Source organism: Syzygium oleosum, unplaced genomic scaffold (assembly GCF_021117445.2).
Source record: "Syzygium oleosum isolate NSW1041296 unplaced genomic scaffold, Sole_v2.1 Sole_v2.01, whole genome shotgun sequence".
Taxonomy (NCBI): domain Eukaryota; kingdom Viridiplantae; phylum Streptophyta; class Magnoliopsida; order Myrtales; family Myrtaceae; genus Syzygium; species Syzygium oleosum.
The window spans coordinates 38,718,792-38,743,868 of NW_026607485.1; the positions used below are offsets into that span (position 1 = coordinate 38,718,792).

General features: G+C 41.3%; 4 protein-coding genes across 6 annotated transcripts; all 4 read left to right on the forward strand.

Annotated features, from left to right (window-relative positions):
• LOC115682077 (60S ribosomal protein L5-like) lies at window positions 1–3,362 on the forward strand. Of its 2 annotated transcripts, none has more exons than XM_030606225.2 (9): window positions 1–89; window positions 662–731; window positions 825–916; window positions 1,370–1,496; window positions 1,617–1,696; window positions 1,783–1,899; window positions 2,425–2,559; window positions 2,635–2,804; window positions 3,110–3,362. In XM_030606225.2, the coding sequence occupies exons 1-9, from the start codon at window positions 87–89 to the stop codon at window positions 3,219–3,221; spliced, it is 906 nt and encodes a 301-aa protein (XP_030462085.1). In that variant the 5' UTR covers window positions 1–86; the 3' UTR covers window positions 3,222–3,362. The 2 variants fall into 2 exon arrangements, with proteins under 2 accessions (XP_030462085.1, XP_056176656.1); XM_056320681.1 differs by lacking the exon at window positions 1–89 and adding an exon at window positions 162–181.
• A 258-nt stretch (window positions 3,363–3,620) lies between these two features.
• On the forward strand, window positions 3,621–4,758 carry LOC115682087 (uncharacterized). Its single transcript, XM_030606228.2, has 2 exons — window positions 3,621–4,040; window positions 4,373–4,758. Exons 1-2 carry the CDS (start codon window positions 3,886–3,888, stop codon window positions 4,602–4,604), a joined length of 387 nt encoding a protein of 128 aa, XP_030462088.1. The 5' UTR covers window positions 3,621–3,885; the 3' UTR covers window positions 4,605–4,758.
• A 5,716-nt stretch (window positions 4,759–10,474) lies between these two features.
• LOC115679366 (formin-like protein 2) lies at window positions 10,475–16,437 on the forward strand. Of its 2 annotated transcripts, XM_056312239.1 has the most exons (5): window positions 10,475–10,815; window positions 10,954–12,725; window positions 12,891–13,090; window positions 13,713–13,957; window positions 15,258–16,437. In XM_056312239.1, exons 2-5 carry the CDS (start codon window positions 11,086–11,088, stop codon window positions 16,080–16,082), a joined length of 2,910 nt encoding a protein of 969 aa, XP_056168214.1. In that variant the 5' UTR covers window positions 10,475–10,815; window positions 10,954–11,085; the 3' UTR covers window positions 16,083–16,437. The 2 variants fall into 2 exon arrangements, with proteins under 2 accessions (XP_056168214.1, XP_030458815.1); XM_030602955.2 differs by having other exon boundaries at window positions 10,475–12,725.
• A 5,739-nt stretch (window positions 16,438–22,176) lies between these two features.
• Window positions 22,177–24,851, forward strand: LOC115682888 (UDP-glycosyltransferase 74F2-like). Its single transcript, XM_030607247.2, has 2 exons — window positions 22,177–22,895; window positions 23,782–24,851. The coding sequence occupies exons 1-2, from the start codon at window positions 22,248–22,250 to the stop codon at window positions 24,541–24,543; spliced, it is 1,410 nt and encodes a 469-aa protein (XP_030463107.1). The 5' UTR covers window positions 22,177–22,247; the 3' UTR covers window positions 24,544–24,851.
• Window positions 24,852–25,077: the final 226 nt, after the last annotated feature.

A 25,077-nucleotide genomic window follows, 5' to 3' on the forward strand; every position in this document is an offset into this window, starting at 1 on the left:
TGGAAGCGCGCGACGACTAGGGTTTTTAGCGCTGCTCTGCATTCTCTCTCTCTCTCTCAGCCGTCTCCACCTCCACAGTCGCAGACATGGTGAGAACCCTCTCCGCTGCTTCCGCTTCCTTTCGCGTGATCTCTCCGCGCTTAGCTTCTGTGACCCTTTAGCGTAATTCGTTCGGAACATGGTTTGTGTCTCATCGTCTCTGCAGTTCTTGATGTCGACTGTTCATGAGCTTGGCTCTGTATTTGCTTTATGAGATTTTTGCTGTCGGTTCCTGTGCCCGTGTTAGATTACCCTTGTTTCGCGCCGCATTGTCTGGGAAATGGGCCTTCGCCTGTTTGGTTGTTGATCTATATTGGTCTAGTGCTTTTTCATGTATTATGCATAACGATGTAAGATGGAGCCGAAGATTCCATTATATGTACTTTTCAGCTCTGCCCTGCAACTTCAGGTTTCTTGTGTGTCGGTTCCTTTGTGGGTTTTTAGTTCCATTAGTTGGAGTATGGGTTTCGGGGTTTTCCGGGCCCTGCTGATATCGGACTTTGGAGCTCCCCTGGTCATGCATTCCCGTGTTCCCGTTTCCTGCTGTTCTTGTGTTTTCATGCCGGATTGGTGTATTAATCTGTTCGTTTGAGATGTTTTCTCGTGTCCGGTTTCGAAACAGGTGTTCGTCAAGTCTCAAAAGTCGAAGGCCTATTTTAAGCGGTTCCAGGTCAAGTATAAGAGAAGGAGAGGTATATATGATACTTCGCACTGTTACGAAATATGCAGATGTTGAATTTGAGATTTAATTACTCATCGCGCTGTTCTCTGAAATTCGTTAACAGAGGGGAAGACCGACTACCGAGCCAGGATTCGCCTGATTAATCAGGATAAGAACAAGTACAACACTCCAAAATATCGGTTCGTGGTCCGATTTGTATCCTTAATAGCATCTACCGCAAATGGTGATTGCATATGACATTTGCTGTTTTGTCATCTTTTTCTTCCGTATTTCTATTACTATATATTTTGACCAGAAGAAGAAATTATTCATGCTTCTATTCTAGTTGTTAGGTTACTAGAGAGGTGAAAGAGAGATAAAAAGAGAATAGGGGGTTTCCCATCAGGTTTAAATTTTCTTCTACATATAAGAAAAATTCATTGTGGAGCAGCAAGGGGTGAACTCTTGGTGCTTTCATGATAGTTTTATATGGTACGTTGCATTTTGTTGAAGGATCACTGAAAGAAGGATTACTGAAATAGCTTAAGGACCTATTGGAGACGACAAAAGAGGGCTATTGGGGCTTTGGTTTGGGCTGTGAATTGATTAGACATTAAGTTTTATTCATCTTAAATTAGTCGGTGTTTGTACCTTGACCCTTGTAATCAGACCAATAAAGATATCACTGCCCAAATAATATCAGCTAGCATTGCTGGTGATATGGTGCTTGCTTCAGCATATTCTCACGAGCTGCCTCACTATGGGCTGGAAGCTGGTCTGACTAATTACGCAGCTGGTTTGTCTCTTATTCTTTTCCTCCCTTCTGGAACTTTTGGTTGAACATGCATGGGCATATGGTCAAAAGGTATCTAGTTTGCACTCCTGATAATGCTTTTTACTTGGTGTTTGTACTCAGCATATTGCACTGGCCTGCTGTTGGCCCGCAGAGTTTTGAAAAAGCTTGAAATGGATAGTGAATATGAGGGAAATGTGGAGGTATACTTTCCTGATGCCCAATCATCTTATGGAACCCTCTTCTACGTCTACACTTGTAAATAAGATACAAATTTCTTTTGTGCTAGGCTACTGGGGAGGATTTCACAGTTGAACCTGCTGAGACCAGGAGGCCCTTCCGTGCTCTCCTCGATGTTGGCCTTTTGAAAACAACAACCGGAAACCGTGTGTTCGGTGCTTTGAAGGTATTTTCTGTGCAGTTTGTTACCTTTTGTCATTGGTTTTCAGTTATTAACACTGGATTGGCCTTTGAGATAAACATAGAGTTAAGATAAATATTTGCACGAAACTCCTTTATCCCAAATTCTGTAATCAATTAAAGTTGCCAGTAACTTGAGTTGATTGATCGAGTAAGTCTTGATGAGGTTCCTCATAAGTTGACAGAAAAATGCGATGCAGGGTTTTTTAGCCAATGTTATGGAAATATTTTTTGCCAACTTGTGCATGCTGTATATCCTTAGACAATACTCCGTGGCAATTCATTAAATGTTTTCCGCGATTATCATCGGTTTTGCTGATTTGAGTTGTGAGTTATTAAATTTGACACAAGCTACATGATTTGATTTCTTGTTGACTTCTATAGTGGGATTTTTTCTGTCCATTTTTCCCGAAACAAAATCTGTCTTATTGGAAATTGCGGATATAACATGCTTGATAAAGTGTTTACATGAAATAAGGTTACATATAGTTTGTGTTAAATTATTTGGCAGGGAGCATTAGACGGAGGTCTCGATATTCCTCACAGCGAAAAGCGATTCGCTGGTTTCTCAAAGGACAGCAAGCAGCTTGATCCTGAAGTCCATCGCAAATATATCTATGGTGGCCATGTTTCCGCATATATGTTGGTAAGGCTTTGTTTACCATTTGTCTACTTTTCCTGTTCTCACCAGATTTAGTAGTTTACCTCTTCCTTTTTTCAGTCTCTGATGGAAGATGAGCCAGAAAAGTATCAGTCTCACTTCGGTGCATATATTAAGAAAGGAATAGAGGCAGATGATTTTGAAGCTTTGTACAAGAAAGTCCACGCTGCCATTCGGGCTGATCCCACACTGAAGAAGTCTGACAAGCCGGCACCCAAGGAACACAAGAGGTTAGACACTGCATAAATGTCTTATGACTGCCATATTTTTTTGTCATTCTATATTATTTACTTGTCTGGTATTGGATATTATATGTTGTCATTTATTATAGTCATCTTTCCTGAAAGTAGAAACGCCATTTTATAAATGAAATGACCTGGATGTTTTTGACCTTTTGTGTGCTATGTCCTAGAAATTCCTTCTATCACTAGTTTCCCTCGCCTTATTTGCACGTCCACTGGAATTGGATATCTCGGTGGATCTTTTGTTTGTATTCTGAGTGGCCGTATGATGCCTTCCTTTCATCTTTGAATAGGTTTAACTTGAAGAAGCTAACCTATGAGGAAAGGAAACAGAAGTTGATAGAGCGCCTGAATGCCCTCAACTCAGCTGTTGGAGACGACGATGAGGAGGATGATGATGAGTGAAATTAATGTATTTGCAGCTTTGATTTCAGAACTACATACTTTTAGCACTTTGTAAGCTTTTTGGTTCTCCATTTTTTCGTTTGATGTCAACGATCTCATATTTGAATTTTAGAATGAGTGGAAGTTTAGATTTTGGCTTCAGGTGTTCCAATAATTGCAGATCATACTGCTGCCATCCTTGTTTTGCTTACACTTACTCATGGGTTCTGAATTCAGAGGCTCAGATGGCATAAAAGTGATGTTTGTGGTAGTCCATACTTATGCTAGTGTTGAAAACTAGTGTATCTACGCGAGAATGCACAAAGAAGCTCAAGTATAGCATGAGTTGAAAGCACTAGAAAGGTGAAACGTGATCGTGTCCTGTCTTTAGTAAGAGTAATGGGGTCAAGAAATTGGTGGTTTACATCGATGCGAGAGAATCAAAAGAACATATTCCAAGTATAAGCCCCGTGAGACCGAACGAACACAGCCGCTCATCAGGACCCACAAGTGGGAAAGCTATCTAGTTTCAACCAATGAGTTTCTTGCTTTCATTGATGTCCAAGCTCAAAACACTATCCACTTCGAACGCTTATCAGTTCCTCTCCACGTTACCCTTTTTAGCTCCGAAAAAAATTTGGTCGCCCTCTTCTGGACAAAAAGAACATCGCGTGGCCTCCGAACCATGAGTCATTCGTTAAACCCAGCATCTCCGCCTCTGGCTGCGGCCACTGCCATCTCGAGCAAATCGAATCAGAAGAAATTGTCGCCATCAATTGTAGGATTCCTTGGAGCGCGCCAACAAGTCCCCGATGACAAACCGGTACAAGTCCACCGCAGGTTTGTTTCCATGTTCACTTCTACACGGTCGAGTTAAATCATAAGAGATACCTTTATAAGATATCTGCATATACCTAATGCTGCATTTTAGAACATTCGATGTGATAGTATATCGACTACGGACGCCACTTCAATGTATTTTAGAGAGTTTGGGACTTGGCAAAAGAGTCGTTCAAATTTCATTTTCTTACACTGAGAGTTTGCTATCCTGTAGTTAGGACTTGATAATGTCATTATATTGTCAGAATTAGGAACGCCGCCTTGAAATCATCCCAATGCACATTTTCATTTCATTCTTGCTTCGTATTCAACAAAAAATATTTTAAGCACAGGAGCGTTGCGCTTGGATTAGCGGTTGGTTCGTTGAGCTTGGGCTTCGGCGAGCAGAGCACGAATGCGGCGGCGAGAAGGCCACCGCCACCTCCGCCGGAGGAGAAAAAGGACCCGAATGTGAGTGGTGTTCAGGCAAAAATACTGGCCAGCAAAAAGAGGAAAGAGGCCATGAAAGAATCCATTGCCAAGCTAAGGGAGAAAGGGAAGCCAGTAAATAAGTCAAGTGAATAGTCATCCTACAAAATTTTCAGTGCCAATTCTTGCGGAGAATGTGTAATTGTCGAGCACACATCTCCTTGCAATCTCTTCCATAACAATGGCTTATAACTTGTACTGGCTATACTTGGAACTCAAGTGGAGTTTACTTTATCCAAGGTGAGGTTTTTCATATGCCGTGGCCTCGTGCATTCAAATTCTCGATCGATACCGCGACCTTTCTAGTGCTTGAGCTGAGGTAGTAATTTACAACTTACTAGTACTTGCAGACGTTTAGCCATGATAATGGGTAGCACTTGAAGCATCATTCCCACTTTGAGGGCCGAGCACGAGCAGGGATTGCTAGGAAAAGGAAAACAATTTGAGACTCTTGTTTGTTGGTCGAATATAAGATTATGACGGGATAACACACGATATAAATTGTTTTCGATGGCATTCATTCGGTATATCCCCGAATAAAAGCGCATAAGCCCATATATGAACCGGACTCTAGTATCCAACCTCTAAGTCGGATGAGCCCATAAAGAACTTTTCCACCCCCAAAAAGAACTCTATTCAATTGCACAAGTCGATCACAATGATTGAATTGGCCCAACAAATTACAATAATTGAAGAAAAAAAGCGATTGAGAGCGCAATGAAAAAGAGCTAAAGAGACCGGTGGAGTGGGACAGCCGCGCCATCTCATGGACTATCGTGACAGGAAATGTATTTTATATATGGATCGCGAGCATAGCGTAAAATAAAACAGACATGTTTAAAATATCTTTTAAGAAGTGACATTATGCACATACTCAATTATTTCAAAACGTCATACGCTTTGACGTCGCATCAAACGCATTTCTTACGTCTCCATCTCTTTCCTTCTCCTTTACTTTACCCCCTTTTGATGAAAATTTCAAATACACATGAACCGATGCATGATGGTCCAACATCGTCACTTGCTCAAAAGAAGTAGATTCATATCAAATTCCCTCGTTTTTTTCTCTCTGTTGAGTCCTAAGCAGCATTTGTTGGCCCGAATAAGATATTGCTCAGTTGTAACCTGGATAATTTTATCCCACCTGAGGGGTTGGATGATTTTTATCCGACAAATCATATAAGAAAGTAAAAAGAGTAAGATGATATGTGTACTTAGATGCGTAATTTGGTCATATTTTTGTATTTCTGAAAAATAGATGCTTGTTAAAATTTCTTAGATTTACTAACAGATGACCTTGCTTGGGAATTTGTTCTAGGCTTGCTTCACAAAGCAAAGCTCTATGCTGGAATAGCTTAGAATGAGTGGCGAGATCCTAAGCTATCCCCATCCGACTAAGATATCTTAGAGAGTTTTGGCTTGATAGGCTCGGAGTATCGCTCGTTAGGAATGACCCGTCTTGCTCCCTAACCTTTTCTAGCAGACTTGGTATCAACCTGTATCCTCTAGACACGCGACAATCCATCGTTAGCCTGTGCCCTCCTAACACGTTGCAACACTCATTGGCCCGTCGTGTCCTCCACAACAAAGCATGTGCAAATAGTCGTCTTATGATCGATAATCCATCGTATCATGTAGTCATGTCTACGACCGTGGTTGGTTTGTGGTGTTAGGATTTCCATCAAAACTAGAGAGAGAGAGGCAGGCACTAGGTAAGTTTTTTTTTTGTTGCTAAATCAGGCATTAGGTAAGTTGTGAATTGCAAGAAAGAGGAAAATCACATAGAAAAGGATAGACAAGATGCAAGATGCAAGCGTTAGCATTCAATCATACGCAGCATCTTCTGATAGTGATGCTATTTGATCTCTTCTTTTTCTTTCTGGATGGAGACCCATGGCTTGTATCCAACTAAATTATTGCCTAATAATTGAACATTAGGGTAAAACCTTTTTCTTTTTATATCCTAATAGGAATACCCACTTTCTCTCCCACATTTTCCCCTGCCCAACACTTCAAATTTGCGCTTAACGCCGTTCAGGAGTTTATTCTAGGAAAAGTTGGCTTCCGCGCACTTAAGGGTTGCCTCGTTTGTAGGCCATGGCAAGCATTGGATCGTCTAAAAATAAATCTATGTCGGGTACTCCTGAATTAATAAATCTCGGTCATCATTAATTGTGCAACAAGTGGATCCTAGACCTATACAAAGATTGAGATAATGGTCATAATTAATCTAGGTGCACCTAAAACATTTGCTCCCATGCAGGCCGTGCCCGAGGTTAGGCAAGAAAGTGCCCTTGTTTAGGAACAATTTCGGCAATTTTTATGAAATAAAGGATACAAATTCAGAAGTATGTGCATGAAATCAAGATAGGAAATAGAGAAAATCGAATTGAGAGAAAAAAAAAAAAAGGCAGAGAAAAACTCAATGATGCACGTAGGGCAACAATGCCTCGATCAGACTTTCTTGTAAATAAATCCGGATTCTGAGGACTGGAAAGAAAATCAGATCATTCGGCAACAATGATGGATTTTTGTGAACCAAGCATGTGGTGCCTGTTTCAAGCCGAGTAAAGGCTCTGTGAAATGACAAGCCTTGACCGGAGGACAATCATATCCACAAGAGGGCTGCACATAAACTTCTTCCGGAAGATTGCCATTTAAGAAGGCAGTTTTGACATCCTTATGTGATAAGTTCCAACCAGGAGCCTTAACAACAACCAATGGTGTGCGATGAGATGTAAGTCGAGCAACTGCAACAAAGGTTTCCTCAAAGTCAATGCCCTACTCTAAGTAAACCATTTTGTTACTAAGCGAGCCTTATTTATCTCAATAGAACCATCAGAGCGAGATGTAATTCTATAGACCTAATTGCAACCTATGGTAACTTTTTCGGATAAGAAAGATCAACGAAGTCCCATGTGCAAGTGTTTTCTAAAGCCGGCCTCCAATCCCTCGGACACATCTTTCTGCTAATGAGCGTCCGAGCGAGCCTCTCGATAAGATTGACATTAACAATTGCAAAAATGACGATCACGAAGATGAGCTAGAGTTTGTTTTACCCTATCGAAGCGACATACAAGAGGATCAACATGCGAGGTAATCGGATTCTTAGACGAAGCATATCCGGTGGGAAGAGCCGGATCAGTTGGAAAAAGGAACTAGTAGGAGAGAAATTACGATGAAAGGATGACGAGGGAAGAGAACATGGTGCGCTCCCCAAGAAACCCACGTCGACAAGAGACGATACGAAGAAGTTGATGGAGGCCGGTGATTCATGGTCAACGGTTATCGCTTAGCGAACGGATTACATAAGAAAAATTTATACGAAAGGTGTCTTCGGGATACTTGCTAAGGATGCCGAATCATAAAAAATGACTAGAAGTTTGAGACACCGGCGGGCTTAGTGGTCTGAAATGGAAATGCATTTATTTGATACGGTCAGCATTTTACACGAGGAAGGAGCGAATTTTGATACTGGGGAAGCGCTTGTTAAATTATTGATATTGACTGTTTCGAGGATTATACTTTCCGCGGGGAGGAGGACAGAAGGAGCCGCCCTTCCCCTATTCTCACTCACATGCTTTTGTAACGCCAATACAATACAATACAAGCCAATGTTACCTCCCCATTGATTCACGGGTTCAGCCATCTTTCTCACGACCTTTGTACGGCCTCGGGCCTCGTGATGTGACGTGGGGTCGCTCTCTCTCTTTCTCTCTTCTTATTTTTGTCCCACCGACTGCATGCGACGCCGTCTCCACTCTTACCAATCCTCGAGAGCAATCCCTCGTAAATTATGCTATGCGAGAGGAGACGATAGTAAAAGTTTTTCAGGATAATATCACGAAAAATTCTAAATTGATATATTTATGATAAGTTTATTTTAAATTTATTTTTTTATCATAAAAAATCTTAAAATGATACACATGTAATAATTTTACCATATGTTTTGAGTTGGATGACACGTGACAGTTGACAGGTATACCGATTTGAGGTTTTATACTCCGTTTGTCATAGGTGTACCGGTTTGTGATTTTTCGTGATATTAATACAATTTAAAGGAAGGTAAATTTGTCACAAATATATCAGTTTGAGGTTTTAGTTTGGTGTAAATTTATCACAGGTGTACCGATTTGTTGTTTTTCGTGATATTAACTCAAGTTTTTATGGATTTTACTATCTTTACAGCATGTTGTGAGCCACAAATTCTTAAAGGAATGAACCCTATAATAATTTATAATAATTTATTATATATTTTTTTATGATCCAAGACAAGTTTTTAATCTCACAGTGAATTAAGGACGGTCACTTAATTCTTATCAAATTTTATCAACAAATGTCTTTTTTATTTGTCGAAGAACAAATGTCCTAATTACTAAGTTAAAGAAAGTTTGCTATTCTTAATTTACCATCTTTCTCGTATTATGTGTAATCAGTAAATCGGAACTCAAAATATTTTAGCTTTGTTTGTTGCATTTTGGGATTTACAGATTCTGAAGAGGTCGAGTTCGTATTATTCAGTAAGGTTAAAGTCAGCAAAGGGATGGAGTTAAGTGTTCACTGCATGCAAGACATTAATTATAGGCAGAAGCAAACATGCAACTTAGAAATTTTTTAGGGGGTTTAGGTTGGTGTAAGGACAGGTCGTCCTTGAGTTCGAGTACAGCTCAAGCTTGAAATGAGTTTGACTCGAATAATTCACGTGCCGAATCTAGCAGGCATCTTCTCGTATATTTTAATTGATTTTTGCAGATGAATAGATAGGGATAAACAAATGGATAGCATCTTCAATTTCATTTTGCTTTCGAGATTCCGTGAGCTCGACTTTGCTAATTACAACTTGACTTGATGGGGCAAATGATTAATCGGAACCTCGGGTCATATGGCCCGGGGCCGATTATAATAGTTGATCATGTGGGTCTGATAAAGACTATGATTGCATTTGGTTCATGAACTGTGATCTAGATAGGCCTTTTTTCTTCTATAGAGCCTTGCATATTCGAGCCTCAAATTTATCAATTGCATTTGATTCGTTTCGCCAAATATATGGAACTTTTTAAAGTAACCTAATGCCACATGAAACGATGTGAGCTCTAAATAAGATTTGTTGCATCTCACTACACCCCTTTTGGTCAAGTTAGGGGATATCTTCTTTGAACCGGGTCCAAGGGCCTAAGTTTACCATCTACAACTTGGGTCAAGTCGGTAACAGCTCCTATGTCATCATGTAATAAACTGTAACGAGGATTGATTAGAGAAGTGCACTTTGAATACGGTTTGCTGAATTTTAGAGTGAAGGAATTCCAGGCATTGCTTGTGCATAACATGGGGGCAATCATACAATTAAATCCGTAAATTTTTTGAAATCGGTTGCTTAAGAAGTATCTCAAAGTATTCATTAACAAAATCTAAATAAAATTAAAGAGAGTCAAACATATTGTGTGTCAAACTTGGGTGACCAATTCTATATAAGGGGAGGGTCATGAAAGAGGAAGGCAGTGAAAAGAGGAAACAGTGTGTGGGTGTGGGTGTGGGTGTGTGAGCAGATGGAGGAAATTACTCACCGCCTTTTTGGACCCCAAAACCAAACAAAAAACCCAGAAAAAGTTGGTTGGATTCGCATTTCCTGCACACAAATATATTCCCACTCTATCATTAACCCCCCAAAGAATGAGGACAATCCCTAAAGATTTTCTTCTTTCACCTCCTTTTTTTTATGTCATCTTCAGCTTCAAACTTCAACTTCATGTGTGCATTGGCAAAAGATTCAAGAAAGCTTCCCTCTCTTTTCTTGATTTCTTGTGCTTTTTATTTTCTCTTTTGGTGAATGAAGGAGGTGAGGGGAGAGAGAGAGAAGAGAGAAAGAAAAGGAGCGCTTTCTCAAAGTGGCTTTCACTTTCACTCCCGTGGTGTCAAACAGAAGTAGAACAGCTCATCGTCTTCTCAAAAACAGGACAGTGTCTCTCTCTCGCGCTGTCTCAGTGTACGATCCCTGTAAGAATCTTTTGGTTTGAAAAAGGAGTAAAGAAAATTGCAAATCCCCCATAATGAGCTTTGTCTTTCTCTGTCAGTCTCAGGTTTTTGACCTCTTGTATGCCCCCCCTCCCCGTCTCTCTCTCCCTCTGCTTTCTTTGTTCAATGTTTGCGCCTCTTCTTCACCTTCCCAACAGTAATGATCTGCTGGCTGTGACCATCACCATCGCTATCAATATCACCTCGTCCTCCTGCACTCCCTCACACCCTTTTCCTCTTTTGTGAACACTGAAAAAAGGTCACTTCTTTCTACTTACTGAATCAGAGTTTAATGGTGGGTTCTGCTCTTTTTTCGTTTCCTTGGCTCTGGGATGATGGGGTTTGGTTCTGAAACTGAACTACCATTCTCTTCCCGTCCTCCTAAACATTCTCCTCTCACCCACCTAACATGCTCTCTCTCTCTCTCTTGCAGATATTCCTTATTGATCTTTGCAAATGCACATTCTCTTCCTTATCTTCACCTTCAACAGCAGTCATGAACTCCCAAACTAGCTGAGTTCTTGATACACCGTCTAAAAGCAGAGCATTTTTTAACCCATAAACGATGCCCAGTCCCTCCATTTTCTTCCTCACTCTGTTGCTCGCCATTTCCACAGCCACCGCCAGAACCACCGACAGAACCACCGACAGCCACCGCCACCACCGGCGGATCCTCCACCAGCCCTTTTTCCCACTTGACTCCTTCCCTCCAACTCAGCCTCCATCATCCTCCCCTCAACAACAGCCAAAGCTTCCCTTTTCATCAACACCAACAACGCCCTCCTCATCGTCTTCCGCTTCCTCAACCCCACAAAAACCGTTCTTTCCCACCATCCCGTCGCCGCCGCCGCCTCCCTCCACCTACCTCGCCACATTCCCCGCCAACATCTCCTCCCTCCTCTTCCCTCACTCCCCTTCCTCCCCTTCCTCTTCCTCCAACCACCTCATTGCCGTCGCCATCTCCGTCTCTCTCCTCTCCGCCGCCCTCATCCTTACCCTCGCCGCCTTCCTCTACTTCTATCGCAAGCACCGCCATCACTTCCCTCCCTCCTCCTCTGCCGCCGCAGCTGCTGCCGCCGACGAGAAGGAATCAAGAATCGACAGCCTCCGCCTTTTCCCGCCCAACGCCTCCTCAACCTCGTCCTCCTCCCCTGGCGTCGCCGCTCCGGCCCGGAAAACCCCCAAATCTTCTTCCAACAATACCAGCAGGGAGTTTCTCTATCTGGGTACTCTGCCAAATCCACAAGGACAGAGCGGCGAAATTGCCACTCCCAAATCCAGCAATGCAAGTGCAAAGATCAGCATCATCCCGGGCTTGTCTTCAGCTTCTGCGTACCAGAAGCTGGGCTCGCCGGAGCTGAAGCCGCTGCCGCCACTTCCTCGGCACAATTTCAGGCAAAGGAGTAAGAATTCTGTGGTGGAAGACGACCGTGACAAAAATGGAAATGAAGAAGAAGAAGAAGAAGAGGAGTTCTTTTCGCCAAGAGGGTCTTCGGGCCGGAGAGAGAGCACCATTGTCGACGAGCCTGTCCTGTCAAGCTCAAGGCGAGAGTTTTCCGGCATCGCGTTAGTGGACCGCTATGGGAGTAGGAGCTTCAATTCAAGAACTGCATCGTACCCGTACTCGAATTCAGGGTCTTCGAGGCCTTCTCTGTCTCGCAGTCCTTCTCCACCTTTGAATGCCAGCCCCAGGAGCTTGAAGTCGAGCTCGCCAGAAGCCTTTCTCAAAATTCCGGCTCCGTCCCGAGCACAGCCGATGATTCTGCCGCCAAAAACCCCATCTTTGAAGTCGTGGTCTTCGTCCTCTTCGCAAACATCAGAAGCAGAGAGAGGTTCATACGATGTCAAGAATGCAGTAGCTTCAGATGTTTCAGGTGTGAATAGAGAGCCTGTGGTGGGAATTCAGAGTGTCCCGAAGCTTCCTCCGCCGCCTCCTCCTGTGCCGCCACCAAGATTTTGGGAGAGGCCGGCCGCGATTCGTGATCCGATCACGGGACGACCTCCGGTTCTTATCGCACCTTTAAGACCTGCTGTGTTCCAAAACTTGGCGAATGACGAAATGCAGAGTGGTAATGGCAATGTTGAGGCTACTAGGCCGAATGATGAGGCCCCCAAGCCAAAATTGAAGCCGTTGCATTGGGATAAAGTTCGAGCCACCTCGGATCGGGCTATGGTGTGGGATCAGCTCAGATCTAGCTCTTTTCAGTAAGTATTTCTTTTCTTGGGTGAATAGATAGAAGCTACTCCTTGATCGATCCTTTTCATATTAAAAGTAGAAAGTTGCTCTAACGTGTCTTGTTTTGGAACAAACGTGTGGATTCAGTCTCTGCAGAGGTTTATAAGTTTGTTGAATCTGGGTTTGGTTTGCAGACTCAATGAGGAGATGATTGAGACCCTATTTATGGTAAATAGCTCCAAATTAGGTGCGAAAGACAGCATTCCCCGTTCCGTTCTGACTTCATTGAACCCGGAGAACCGAGTTCTTGATCCTAAAAAGTCACAGAACATTGCGATTTTGTTGAGAGCACTTAATGTGACCATTGAGGAAGTATGTGAAGCTCTCTTAGAGGGTAAGTGCTCATCTTCACTGGGACTGTATCTTCCTGCCTGTGTCTTTTTTGGGTAAATACTTATGTTGATTCTGCTCAACTAAAGAATGCTTCTTTAAATCATATAACTGGTAAGATCTCAAGCTGGTGATATCCCAAAATCTATTTAATTTGGGTTTGGATTTATTTCTAATAGTCCCACAATCTTTTTCAGCCATCAAACTTTGATCACGGTTCACAAGTTGAATGACTGTTTCAAGGTCGGATGGTTTTCTTTGGTAGGAAACTTTCTTAAATAATGAATTTTTTCTACCATGTTTATCTGCGTAGTCTATTTTTTTGACCGATATTTGTCTATGTAGTTCAATCACATATTTCTAGCATTTTCTGTATGGCTTAAAGTATGTCAAACTAAAGGTTGCTAAATAAGTTTTATATTTTTTTTATTAGTGTTTCTATTTTCTTTTTGAAAACAAGGGAAGTGAGCATTGCAGCAAAGGCGACTTCTCTTTACTCCGGCTGAAAGAAATACTGTGAGGAGGGAAAGAAGAAACCAGTGTTCTATATAATTGTGCAGCAACTGCCTTTTATTAAAGTGCCATCTTTCACTCTCAGTTTGAAGCATTTCGCTTCTTTTAAACAGGTAATGCCGATTCTCTGGGGAGTGAATTACTTGAAAGTTTGCTGAAAATGGCCCCGACCAAGGAAGAAGAGCATAAATTGAAAGAGTTCAAAGATGAATCACCATTTAAACTAGGTCCAGCTGAAAAGTTTCTCAAGGCTTTGCTTGACATACCTTTTGCATTTAAAAGGATCAATGCAATGCTTTACATAGCCAATTTTGACGCAGAAATCGAGTATCTGAAACGGTCTTTCGAAACTTTAAAGGTATTTTCTCGTTATATCGTGGCAAAATGCATGTGTAGCTATTACTACTATGTCAATATATGTCGCTCCTCGCAGCCTGCTCATGTAGATAGCAACTGCTTCCTACAATTGTGATCAAAGTGGCATGAACGTGTTCTAAAGACGGTTCTTAGTTAAATAATTAGGATTCACTGGTCTTATATGATGTCTAAAGCCTTGACCATCTTTTTTAAGGTTTTATCATCTATTGGACAGTTTTGATCCACTCCTTGTGTCCTCAAACCATGACCAATGTCTTCTGTTTCAATTATTCTGCTTTTGCCAGCAAGCGCACTATCACAAGATATTTACTTTCACAGACTTTCGAATTGAAGTATTATACGTTACTTGATTCTCTTGTACTTCATTTTGACCTTTCAAGAAAAAAGTTATTGAGAACGGTGTAGAATGCCCAATGGTAGGACTATTCTCTCTGGGTACATGACTATGCTTACTTATGGATAATGTCCTGCGTGGTGTATGTATAACATATGCATGACTACTATTAGAAAGGCTAGAATTTGCTATTGGAGCAATGTTAGGTCATCTAGACACAAGCTCTGGAAATGCTTTAGTTGATTGTTCAATTTAGACTGTACATCTAATATGCTGGAAAACTAACAGTTGAGCTTCCTCTTGACTGTGTGAAGGAAGGTGAACCATTGTGGTTATATTTAATTGATTAAGGTTTTTTTTTTTGGTAAGGTACATTTAATTGATTAAGGTTCAACTCTCTTTTCCTTGCAAAATCAGTTGGCAGTACCTGATATTCTGCCACTTGGCCTAATGATCCAGTAAGTTGCAGAAAGTTCCATTGGCACTTCCTAACTCCTCGCACACGGCTAAACCATCATGAACAGCTTTTTACTGAGCTATTGCTGTCTTCTTCTCCTATGTGAAAAAAATGACGACTTAAGAGAGAAATCAACAGAAGATGGCGGCTTTGTCAATGGCACAAGATCTGAATCCCGCCTTTCTTCACCCTCAAACAAATCAGCTTGTCCTTAGTCTTGCAGTTCCATTCTTTGATGTTTCTTACAAATGTCCGAACCATGATTTATGTTTTCTTTCACGATCCTGGTGCCATTGAGTATGATGAGTGCTTAGCCTCGAGTCCTACAGCTGAGCGGCGTTTCTCTTTTGTTCTAAATTCTTGAGGAGTTGTTCTATTTCGTGTTCAAATATTGCATCATTATGGTGAGGTGTTGGTTGATCACTACTAATCCAAAAGAATGGTTTTGTCGTCCTCTAGGAGCTGCTCACATGTTTTGAATGTTCACAGGTAGCCTGTCAAGAACTCAGGAACAGCAAGATGTTCTTGAAGCTATTGGACGCTGTGCTTAAAACTGGAAACCGCATGAATGTAGGTACCAACCGAGGTGATGCGCACGCATTCAAGCTGGACACACTTCTCAAACTTGTAGATGTGAAGGGCACAGATGGGAAAACTACTCTCTTGCATTTCGTCGTGCAAGAAATAGTCAGAGCTGAAGGTTCCCGCTTATCAGGGAGCGATCAGAATGCCATGCCTGACATAAATCAGCAGTCCTCTCTTCGCGATGATCTTGAATTTAGGAAGCTCGGGCTGCAAGTCGTGTCCAGTCTTAGCGGAGAGCTTACCAGTGTAAAGAAAGCAGCTTCCATGGATTCATGTGTTCTTAGTAATGAAGTTGCGAAACTGGCTCAGGGGGTCGTGAAAGTAAAGGATGTCGTACAGCTAAGTAGCGATGTTGCAGCCAGGGAGAGAGGGTCGAAATTCGCAGAATTCATGAAGGGGTTCCTCTCAAAAGCAGAGGAAGACATCATGCGGATCCAGGCCCAAGAAAGTGACTCCCTCTTGCTGGTGAGGGAAATAACAGAATATTTCCACGGCGATTCGGCTAAAGAAGAGGCACATCCGTTTCGGATCTTCATGGTGGTGAGGGACTTCTTGTCTATTCTCGATCAGGTGTGCAAGGAAGTGGGAAAGATCAACGAGAGAACGATATACGGTTCTGCTCGTCCATTTTCTCTACCGGTGAATCCTGCCATTCCGCCACCGTTTCCCATGTTCGTGGAGAGGAAGCAATGCGGTAACTCAGATGATGAAGGACCGTCTTCATCATGAGCATACTAACTCTTCTCATCCCGCATAGATGTTCTCGAGATCAATTTTGCCGGGCAATGAATCCCGAACTTGGTCATGACCTGCTTGATAGGCTTCTGGGGAATTGCTTGTGGAATTGCGCTGAGCTTCACCATATATCTTTTTGGTTCTTATGTGTTCTGTTAATGCTTTGAGGTCAAATATCTTACGTTAGTGACCATGAAGAATTCATTTAGGAATATCGTAATGGCGACTGTAATTAGTGAGATATGTCTTGTAAATGTATGGTTTATAAGAGATGTATCGTATGTGCATATGATGGATCTCGCTGCATATATTATCGAACAATGAAGCTCCTCGGTGCGTTTATGGGTTATATCGTATTTTTCTGCTCATGATGAATGCAATAATTTGCCTTAAATTCAAGGGCATGCTCGCGCGAAATGCAATATAATCTCCAGATTACGTACTCTATGCACTGGACAGCAAGCTATGACGGGGATATTTTTCTTCTAAGATAAGTCCATCACATTATGACCATTGCACATCAAATCCAAAAGGCTTCTTAGTCTACATTTATCTGCCATTTCCAAGCTAGCTTCATTGAAGGATAGAATCAACCTGGATGGAATACAAGATCCATCAGTGTCGCACCAGGCCTTCACTCTGTCAAAACTAGGCAACCTGTTAAGCCAGGGTCATAGGATGAACCTTTGGCGGATACTTTATCTAGCAATATCCCACCAATCATCATATCATAGTGAAATAGTTTCACCACTACCAACCATATGCTTTTATGTGAGGCTTCAGCGATCCATAAAGACCTTTGACCGTAAAAGTAGATGCCAAATCCTTTTAAGTACACTATACGAGTATTGTTCCAGAAAATGAGACTTCTGAGTCCAAGGCCTCCTTCACACTTAGGGTTGAATATGGCTTGAAATTAGACACAAGGGTTTAAAACCACCTTGATATAATTCGAGGACAAATGGAGTGATGGAAATATTTTGGAGTGCACAAGGAGGCATTTTTTAACGTTCTAAATCAAGTGACGGGCGTTCGGCACGAAGCATCAAAGTTGGGGCTACCACGAGTCCAGAACGGACGTCTGGAAGCAAGATCGGATGTCCGGCCAAGGCTGGTAGAACATCCAATCAAGTGTAAAAGCTTGAAATCCAGCATTTCGGACATCTGATTAAAAAAAAAGCAGGGGTTTTATTTTCGGACTCGAGCAGTTTTTTGGCTGAGAAGATTTCGGACTTTGGACTGGACGTCCGACTTGAGCAGTATTCGGCCGAGAAGATTTCGGACATTTTACGACTTCGGGCAAACGTCCGAATGCGTACGGGACAGAAAATAAAGCATAGGATTTGACCTATTTCCCTTATTACAGGAAGCCTAACTTCTAGAAAAGAGCTTTTTTTTTTTTTTGTGTCTCACTTCTCTCAACTATGTACATGTGCGCGCGCGCGTGGTGGTTATGGGGATCGAACCCTGGGCTAAGTACTCTTCAGCCCTCCTCTCTAAATTCCTTTATCAACAAGATCACATGCCTGTTTACCTAGAAAGAGCTTTTAGAGAGTCGTCAGAAGAAACCTATTTTGAGAGACTTTCCTGATTAATTCTCGTGAGCTTATTTGGGTGTAATAAGGGTCGAGAAACACTTGTGAATGAGTATGATTAAACGATTATAATATCATTTTCGTTGATTATAATGAACCATCTCACCAATCTCTTCTCACGGAATAGGCGTACCTTGATAAACATAAACCTGTCGTGTCGAGTTTACCTTTTTATATTTATCTCTCGCCTCCAATCATCTTAGTTTTGTCTACAGATTTTGCTTTTAACAATTACGAAGACAGACACCAGACCAGGCAACGCTCACACCACGAGCATTGTCAGTCTACCTTTCAGTGGGAATGCGGATTGCGGATCATCTTCTTTCAATAACTCAAAGCACCTTCCTCAGCGTTCGTATTCAATGCCGAGGAACCGGAACTTAAAAAGACAGTCAAACATCAGCAAGAAAGGTCGATGTTTTCATTTAATAAAATCTCAATATTGTAGGTTTTTCTATGTTGAACAATAACTAATGGGACTTTGCTACAGTGTATCCAAGTAATGGGTTTTGTTTAGTTTCGTTTTTAGAAGAAATGACACAAATAATCTCTGAACTTTAGTCCAATATATATTATAGTCCCAAAACTTTTAATTTGTTTAATGCGGTTTCTAAACTTTAGTCCAATGCGCAATGTGATTCCTAAACTTTTTATTTTTTCAATGTCATCTTTGAACTTTTGGTACATGTTCAATGTAGTCCCTAAACTATATGAAAATGTTTAATATAGTCCTCCCATTTATTCAAGTTCAAGGACTACATTGAATATGTACCAAAAGTCTAAAGACCACATTGAACAAATTAAAAATTTAAGAATCCCATTGAACATTGGGTAAAAAGTTTAGGGATTACATTGAATAAATTAAAAGTTCAAGAACCATATTGCATATTGAGCCAAAGTTCGGGACTGATTGTGTCATTATCCCTTTCTTTTTACTGAAAAAAATCACGCGAGGCAGTTTTTTGGCTTTAGACTAATGAGAAAGGAATAAGTAGAATATAGTAAAGACACAATCTCCAATTTAAAATAGAAGAATGGAGGTCAATTTTGACAAGGAAGATCAGACCATGATTCAAAAACAAACTAGGAATTGTCAAAAGCCGTGATTAAATGATTAATTTCCAGTTTACTAATAGTTAATTATTGCTGACTCTACGGAGTCCCTTTCTTGCACTCCAATTTTGCTGCTAGTTAGAGTAAGTAAAGAAGCTACTCTCTAGTCAAACGATTCCTTCCTAATTGCATGAGTGCACGTTGAAGGATCAAACAAATATTGATGCGACGACTAAATTTTGCTACACCTTTCTTATGTCTATCTTTTGGCATGTAGCGAGAGACGTAGCAATGTTTGCCTCAGTATTTGATCCCCAGAAACACTTGCTAAAACTATTCTCACAAGTTTGAGAGCTTCTTGTTGTTATTATTAATGTTTTTATTTTTTTCATTTCATCAATCATCATTGTAATCGAGCACAGAAAGAATACTTTTTTTTTTTGTGTCTCACTCCTCTCGACTATATACATGTGTGTGCACGTGCGGTGGTTACAAGGATCGAACATGAGCTATGTACTTTTCGGCCCTCCTCTCTAAATCCCTTTACCAGAAGGGCTACATGCCTGTTTGCCTAGAAAAAGCTTTTAGAGAGCCGTCAAAAGAAACCTATTTTGAGAGACTTTCTTGATTAATTGTTGTGAGCTTTTTTGGGTGTAATAAGGGTCGAGAAACACTTGCGAATGAGTATGATTAAACCATTATAGTATCATTTTCGTTGATTATAATGAACCATCTCGTCAATCTCTTCTCACGGAATAGGCGTATCTTGAAGAACGTAAACCTGTCGTGTGAGGTTTACCTTTTTATATTTATCTCTCTCCTTGAATCATCCTAGTTTTGTCTGCAGATTTTGCTTTTGACATTTAGGAAGACAGACGCCAGACCAGGAAACGCTCACACCATGAGCATTGTCGGTCTACCTTTCAATGGGAATGCGGATTGCGGAGCATCTTCTTTCAATAACTCAAAGCACCTTCCTTAGCGCTCGTATTCAATGCCGCGGAACCGGAACTTTAAAAGACAGTCAAACATCAACAAGAAAAGTTGATGTTTTCATTTAATAAAATCTCAATATATTGTATATCGCATGGAAATTATTGGAGTTTTTTTATGTTGAACAATAACTGATGGGACTTTGCTACAGTGTATCCAAGTAATGGGTTTTGTTTCGCTTCGTTTTTAGGAAAAATGACATAAATAATTTCTAAATTTTAGCACAATACGTAATGTGATCCCAAAACTTTTAATTTGTTCAATGGTATCCCTAAACTTTAATTTGATGTGTAATGTGATCCCTGAATTTTTTATTTTTTCAATGTCGTCCTTGAACTTTTGGTACTTGTTCAATTTAATCCCTGGACTATATGAAAATGTTTAATGTAGTCCTTCCATTTATTCAAGTTCAAGGAATACAGTGAACATATGCCCAAAGTCTAGGGACCATATTCAAGGATCCCATTGACAATTGGGTTAAAGTTTAGGGATTACATTGAACAAATTAAAAGTTCAAAGACCATATTGCTTATTGAGCCAAAGTTCAGGGACTACTTGTGTCATTATCCCTTTCTTTTTATTGAAAAAAATCACGCGAGGCAGTTTTTTGGCTTTAGACTAATGAGAAATGAATAAGTAGAATATAGTAAAGACACAATCTCCAATTTAAAATAGAAGACGGGAGGTCAATTTTGACAAGGAAGACTAGACCATGATTCAAAAACAAACTAGGATTTGTCAAAACCCTTGATTAAATGATTAATTTCCAGTATATACAAAATTCAGATGTTCGAAGATAGTTAATTGTTTCTATCTCTGCGGAGTCCCTTTCTTGCACTCCAATTTTGCTGCTGGTTAGAGTAAGTAAAGAAGATACTCTCTAGTCAAACGATTCCTTCCAATTGCATGGGTGCACGTTGAAGGATCAAACAAATATTCATGCGACAACTAAATTTTGCTACATCTTTCTTAGGTGTATCTTTTGGCATGTAGCGAGAAACGTAGCAATGTTTGCCTCAGTATTTGATCCCCAGAAACACTTGCTAAAACTATTCTCACAAGTTTGAGAGCTTCTTGTTGTTATTATTAATAATTTTTTTTATTTTTTTTCATTTCATCAATCATCATTGTAATCGAGCACCGAAAGAATACTTTTTATCACCAAGAGAAATAAAAAAGATAAACCAAGCAAAGGGAAAAGCTGTCCAAAAAGTCTTAAACCTATTGTTGGCCGCCAATTTGATTCTGAATTTTCAAATCTGGCCAATGTAATCCTAAACCTTTCGATGATTTTTCAATGTAGTCCATCCGGCCAATTTAGATCGGAAATCGCTGATGTGGTGGTCTAATCAATGCCGTCGTCTTAAGTGGCATTGTCGGCAATCTGACGTGTTCGACGAGGCTCAAAACGACATCTTTTTGAGAAAATTTAGAATTTTTTTCCTTCATATTCTCGCAGGCTGACGCCCTCGCTTGGATTTTGTCTAGATTTGGGTGAGGGCCGACTCCCTCGCTTGTGTCCCACGAGGGTCACCAGATATCGAACAATATAATGGTCCGTTAAACGGATAAAAAAACTTCTAAGTAATTTTCATCTAATCCTTTTTTATCATATACTATCCCACCAAATAATTTTGATATTCAAACATGGTGTGATTGATTGTATATTTGGAAACGGGGCATTTATTTCTGAGGCATAAATTTTATTAAATCCGTCTTTATCATTTACTATTCCACCAAATAATTTCGATATTTGAACATGGTGTGATTGATTGTATCTTTGGAAACCGGGCATTTGTTTATGGGGCATAAATTTTGGCACTACCAAGTTTGAGGACAAAGGTAATAAATCTATCTTGCACAATTTTTTCTGCGACGGTCACACCTAGTAAAAAAAAGACAACATAAATAAGGAGAAATGCTTATGTGAGAATAACATCTTGTTTTGAATAAAAAAATAAATAATTAATAATTAAAAATTATTATAGGGTCCAACCATTTAAAAATTTACGTCTCACAACATACTTGTTAATAAATACATTAAAGTGGATGAAAGTTCAATTATGCGTATCATATTCCATCCAATTAAATGATTTTGAAGAAAGTCGAAAACTCACTTTTTACTAACAGGAATTGACGAATGGGGAAAGGTTACAGCGCTCCGTACCCCGAAATTTTCGGAAACTCTCGGGACTCACGTGGAATATCGCAACCAAACAGTCACGTCAACATGTATAAGTTTACATGTGCGAGCAGAAAACCTTACCTGGTCGTTTTTATTTCTATTCATATGTCAAAACTCGAGCGGCAAAAATTAGAAAAGATTAAAAGAAAAAGCAACTCTGTATTCTTTCTCGGCACGTATACGTAAATATATACAGTAATCACGCTCATGCCGAACGTCCGTGTCATGCTTTTTCGTTGCCTACTTAAACCCCGGACCAAGCCGATCAAGATAAGAGCAGCATCTTGAGGCCATCAATTCTCGATTCTACCCCTGCGAGCGAGAGAGAGAGAGATGGAAGATGATAAGGGATATAGAGGGCACGTAGTGCTGGTGCCATACCCAAGCCAAGGCCACATCAACCCAATGCTCCAATTCTCAAAGCGCCTGGCCTCCAAAGGCCTCAAGGCCACCCTCGCCACCACCGTCTTCATCTTCAACTCCATGAAGCCCGACACGTCCCCCTTGGTTGGCCTTGACACCATCTCGGATGGCCACGACAGCGGCGGCTTCGCGGAGGCCGAGAGCATCCACACCTACCTCGCCCGGCTAGAGGCCGCCGGGTCCAAGACTCTGTCCAATCTCATCGTCAAGTACCGAAGCACCGACCATCCCGTCGATTGCATCGTCTACGATTCGTTCCTCCCTTGGGCTCTCGACGTGGCCAAGGAGTTCGGGCTCGTCGGAGCCCCCTTCTTCACTCAGGCTTGTGCGGTGAACTACATCTACTATTTGGTCCACCATGGGCATTTGAAGGTGCCCGTGGAGTCTCTGCCCGTTTGTGTGCCGGGATTGCCGCCGCTCGAGCTTCGCGACATGCCTTCGTTCGTTTATGTGGCGGGCTCGTACCCGGCTTACTTTGAGATGGTGTTGCACCAGTTCCTCAACACGGACAAGGCTGATTGGGTTCTTGTCAACACCTTCTACGAGCTTGAGGCCGAGGTGAGAGGTTTTTGCTGGTTACCAGTGACTAGTTGTGTATGATAACACCTATAATCCTTTGTCCTTTTTTGTGGACTTTGTGGACGTATTTTGTACTTTTTTAGCCTGCTGAAATGTTGGGTTAAATCTAGCTTACCTAGAAAGATGTTTTTTGATTCATCATAAAAAAAAAAAAAAAAAAAAGTGAATCTCAACCGTTAATATTTTGGGTCTAGCATCATATAACAATGATCATGTGATCTCTGGTAGAGCAAATCCATACAAAAGAAGTGCATGACAAAATGCTTCTTGAATACTGTAAGACTTGTAGCTGTTACAGAGGTATATAAGTTTATGGTTGTGTGCTACCTATACTTCTTCCTAATTCTTCTATACTAGTGCTTACAAGGTAAACAAAAAGAGAGAGGTCTTCTAAGTTGGGTCGACCCAACTGGCGAACTGTACGAGCTCAATAATTGCAAATCATTAAATATTGTTGACTCCATGCGAGACTCTCTATTCTAGGATTCTATGTTTTTTTTTTTTGGTCAAGTTTCTAGGACTGAATGTTTTCTTAGGACTTACATGGGCCTGAAGTTAACACGTGCTTCATTTACATCGACCTAATTAAATGCATCCAACAACTTTTCCTAGCATTGCTCATCTCGATAAATAACTACAATTCCAGCATTGAATTCATGTCCTTTTCTCAAGGTGTTCTGACTCCGAACCGTACTCAGCGCACCACAAGAAGTCAAAAGAACCAGTAAATGTCGTATATAGTCAATACCATGTGTGGAAAAGGACGTAACCGGCGTTATTTTGGGGAAAAAATAGGGAAAAGAAAACTTATGTGGAAGTTCAAATACGACTTGACTTCATATGTCTATCCAATATATTCTCGCAGGTGGTGCATACGATGTCAAAACTTTGCCCGGTGTCGACTATCGGGCCTACAATCCCGTCAATGTACTTGGACAAGCGAGCGGAGAACGACATAGAATACGGCCTCAACCTCTTCACACTGGACAAGTCTGCCCTCATCACCAACTGGCTCCGATCGAAGCCACCGAGCTCGGTTGTCTACATGTCCTTCGGCAGCATGTCGTCTCTCAGCCGCCACCAAATGGAGGAGCTCGCATGGGGCTTGAAGCAAAGCGGATCTCACTTTATGTGGGTCGTGAGGGCATCTGAAGAGGACAAAGTCCCGAAGCACATCTTGAAACTAGAAGCTGACGATGAAGCTGATGATGACGAGGAGAGGAAGAAGGGCTTGATCGTGAATTGGTGTCCGCAGCTCGAAGTGCTATCTAACGAGGCCATCGGTTGCTTCTTCACACACTGCGGTTGGAACTCGACAGTCGAGGCGCTGAGCTTGGGGGTTCCGATGGTGGGAATGCCTCAGTGGACTGACCAGACAATGAATGCCAAGCTGATTCAGGACGTTTGGGAGGTCGGAGTACGGGTTCGGGTCGATGAAGATGGGGTGGTGAGGAGGGGAGAGATTGAGGGTTGCATAAGGGAAGTGATGGATAGTGAGAGAGGGAAAGAGATGAGGAGGAATGCAAGGAAGTGGAAAGGTCTAGGCATGGAGGCCATGAGCGATGGTGGGTCTTCAGACAAGAACATTGATGCGTTTGTTTCCCACATCGAAAATCGTATAGCCTAGGGCAAGTGGGCTATTTTCTCTTTCAGGTTTTGGCCCTCCTAAGATATTAGGAGTGGTTTTCTGGGAAAATAATGCATGAATTTTAAATCGTATAGATCGAGTCCACCGGAGCCATTAATCACATTGATTTCTCCGTTAGATTCATATAATCAATGATTTAGATAGGCTCGGTCCACATGGTTTATAAAATCATGTAATATTTTTTTATTTTGCAATCTTTTCCTAATAAAAATGCGATGGCAAATTTCTCTACATATGTGCACGATCTGGATGATAATATGAATAAATTGTTAGAAAGTTTCTTCCTTGGTCTCCCTCTCCTCAGTTTTGACATTTTCTAAGGTTATACCAGACCCTCCCATCAAATTGCAGCATCCTCTGTCTTGTCTATTTCAGTCTATTTTGTCACTTCCTCGCTAAACAAACAGCCTCTCTCACACTGCCTCCACGGGTAGTACTTGTACATCAGTGTTGAGGATAAGCCTATTGTGATCTGTCGATAGGATGGTCAAATGTGTGGATCGGATAAAAAGT

Excerpts from the sequence above, each read along its gene's own strand:
- LOC115682077 (XM_030606225.2), top strand. Across the intron at positions 2,560-2,634 it reads ATGTTTCCGCATATATGTTG|TCTCTGATGGAAGATGAGCC; the intron begins GTAAGGCTTTGT and ends TCCTTTTTTCAG. Across the intron at positions 2,805-3,109 it reads GCACCCAAGGAACACAAGAG|GTTTAACTTGAAGAAGCTAA; the intron begins GTTAGACACTGC and ends ATCTTTGAATAG.
- LOC115682888 (XM_030607247.2), top strand. The coding sequence starts at position 22,248 with ATGGAAGATGATAAGGGATATAGAGGGCACGTAGTGCTGGTGCCATAC. Across the intron at positions 22,896-23,781 it reads TCTACGAGCTTGAGGCCGAG|GTGGTGCATACGATGTCAAA; the intron begins GTGAGAGGTTTT and ends ATATTCTCGCAG.
- LOC115682087 (XM_030606228.2), top strand. The coding sequence starts at position 3,886 with ATGAGTCATTCGTTAAACCCAGCATCTCCGCCTCTGGCTGCGGCCACT. Across the intron at positions 4,041-4,372 it reads CCGGTACAAGTCCACCGCAG|GAGCGTTGCGCTTGGATTAG; the intron begins GTTTGTTTCCAT and ends TTTTAAGCACAG.
- LOC115679366 (XM_030602955.2), top strand. The coding sequence starts at position 11,086 with ATGCCCAGTCCCTCCATTTTCTTCCTCACTCTGTTGCTCGCCATTTCC. Across the intron at positions 12,726-12,890 it reads CTCAGATCTAGCTCTTTTCA|ACTCAATGAGGAGATGATTG; the intron begins GTAAGTATTTCT and ends TTTGGTTTGCAG. Across the intron at positions 13,091-13,712 it reads ATGTGAAGCTCTCTTAGAGG|GTAATGCCGATTCTCTGGGG; the intron begins GTAAGTGCTCAT and ends TCTTTTAAACAG.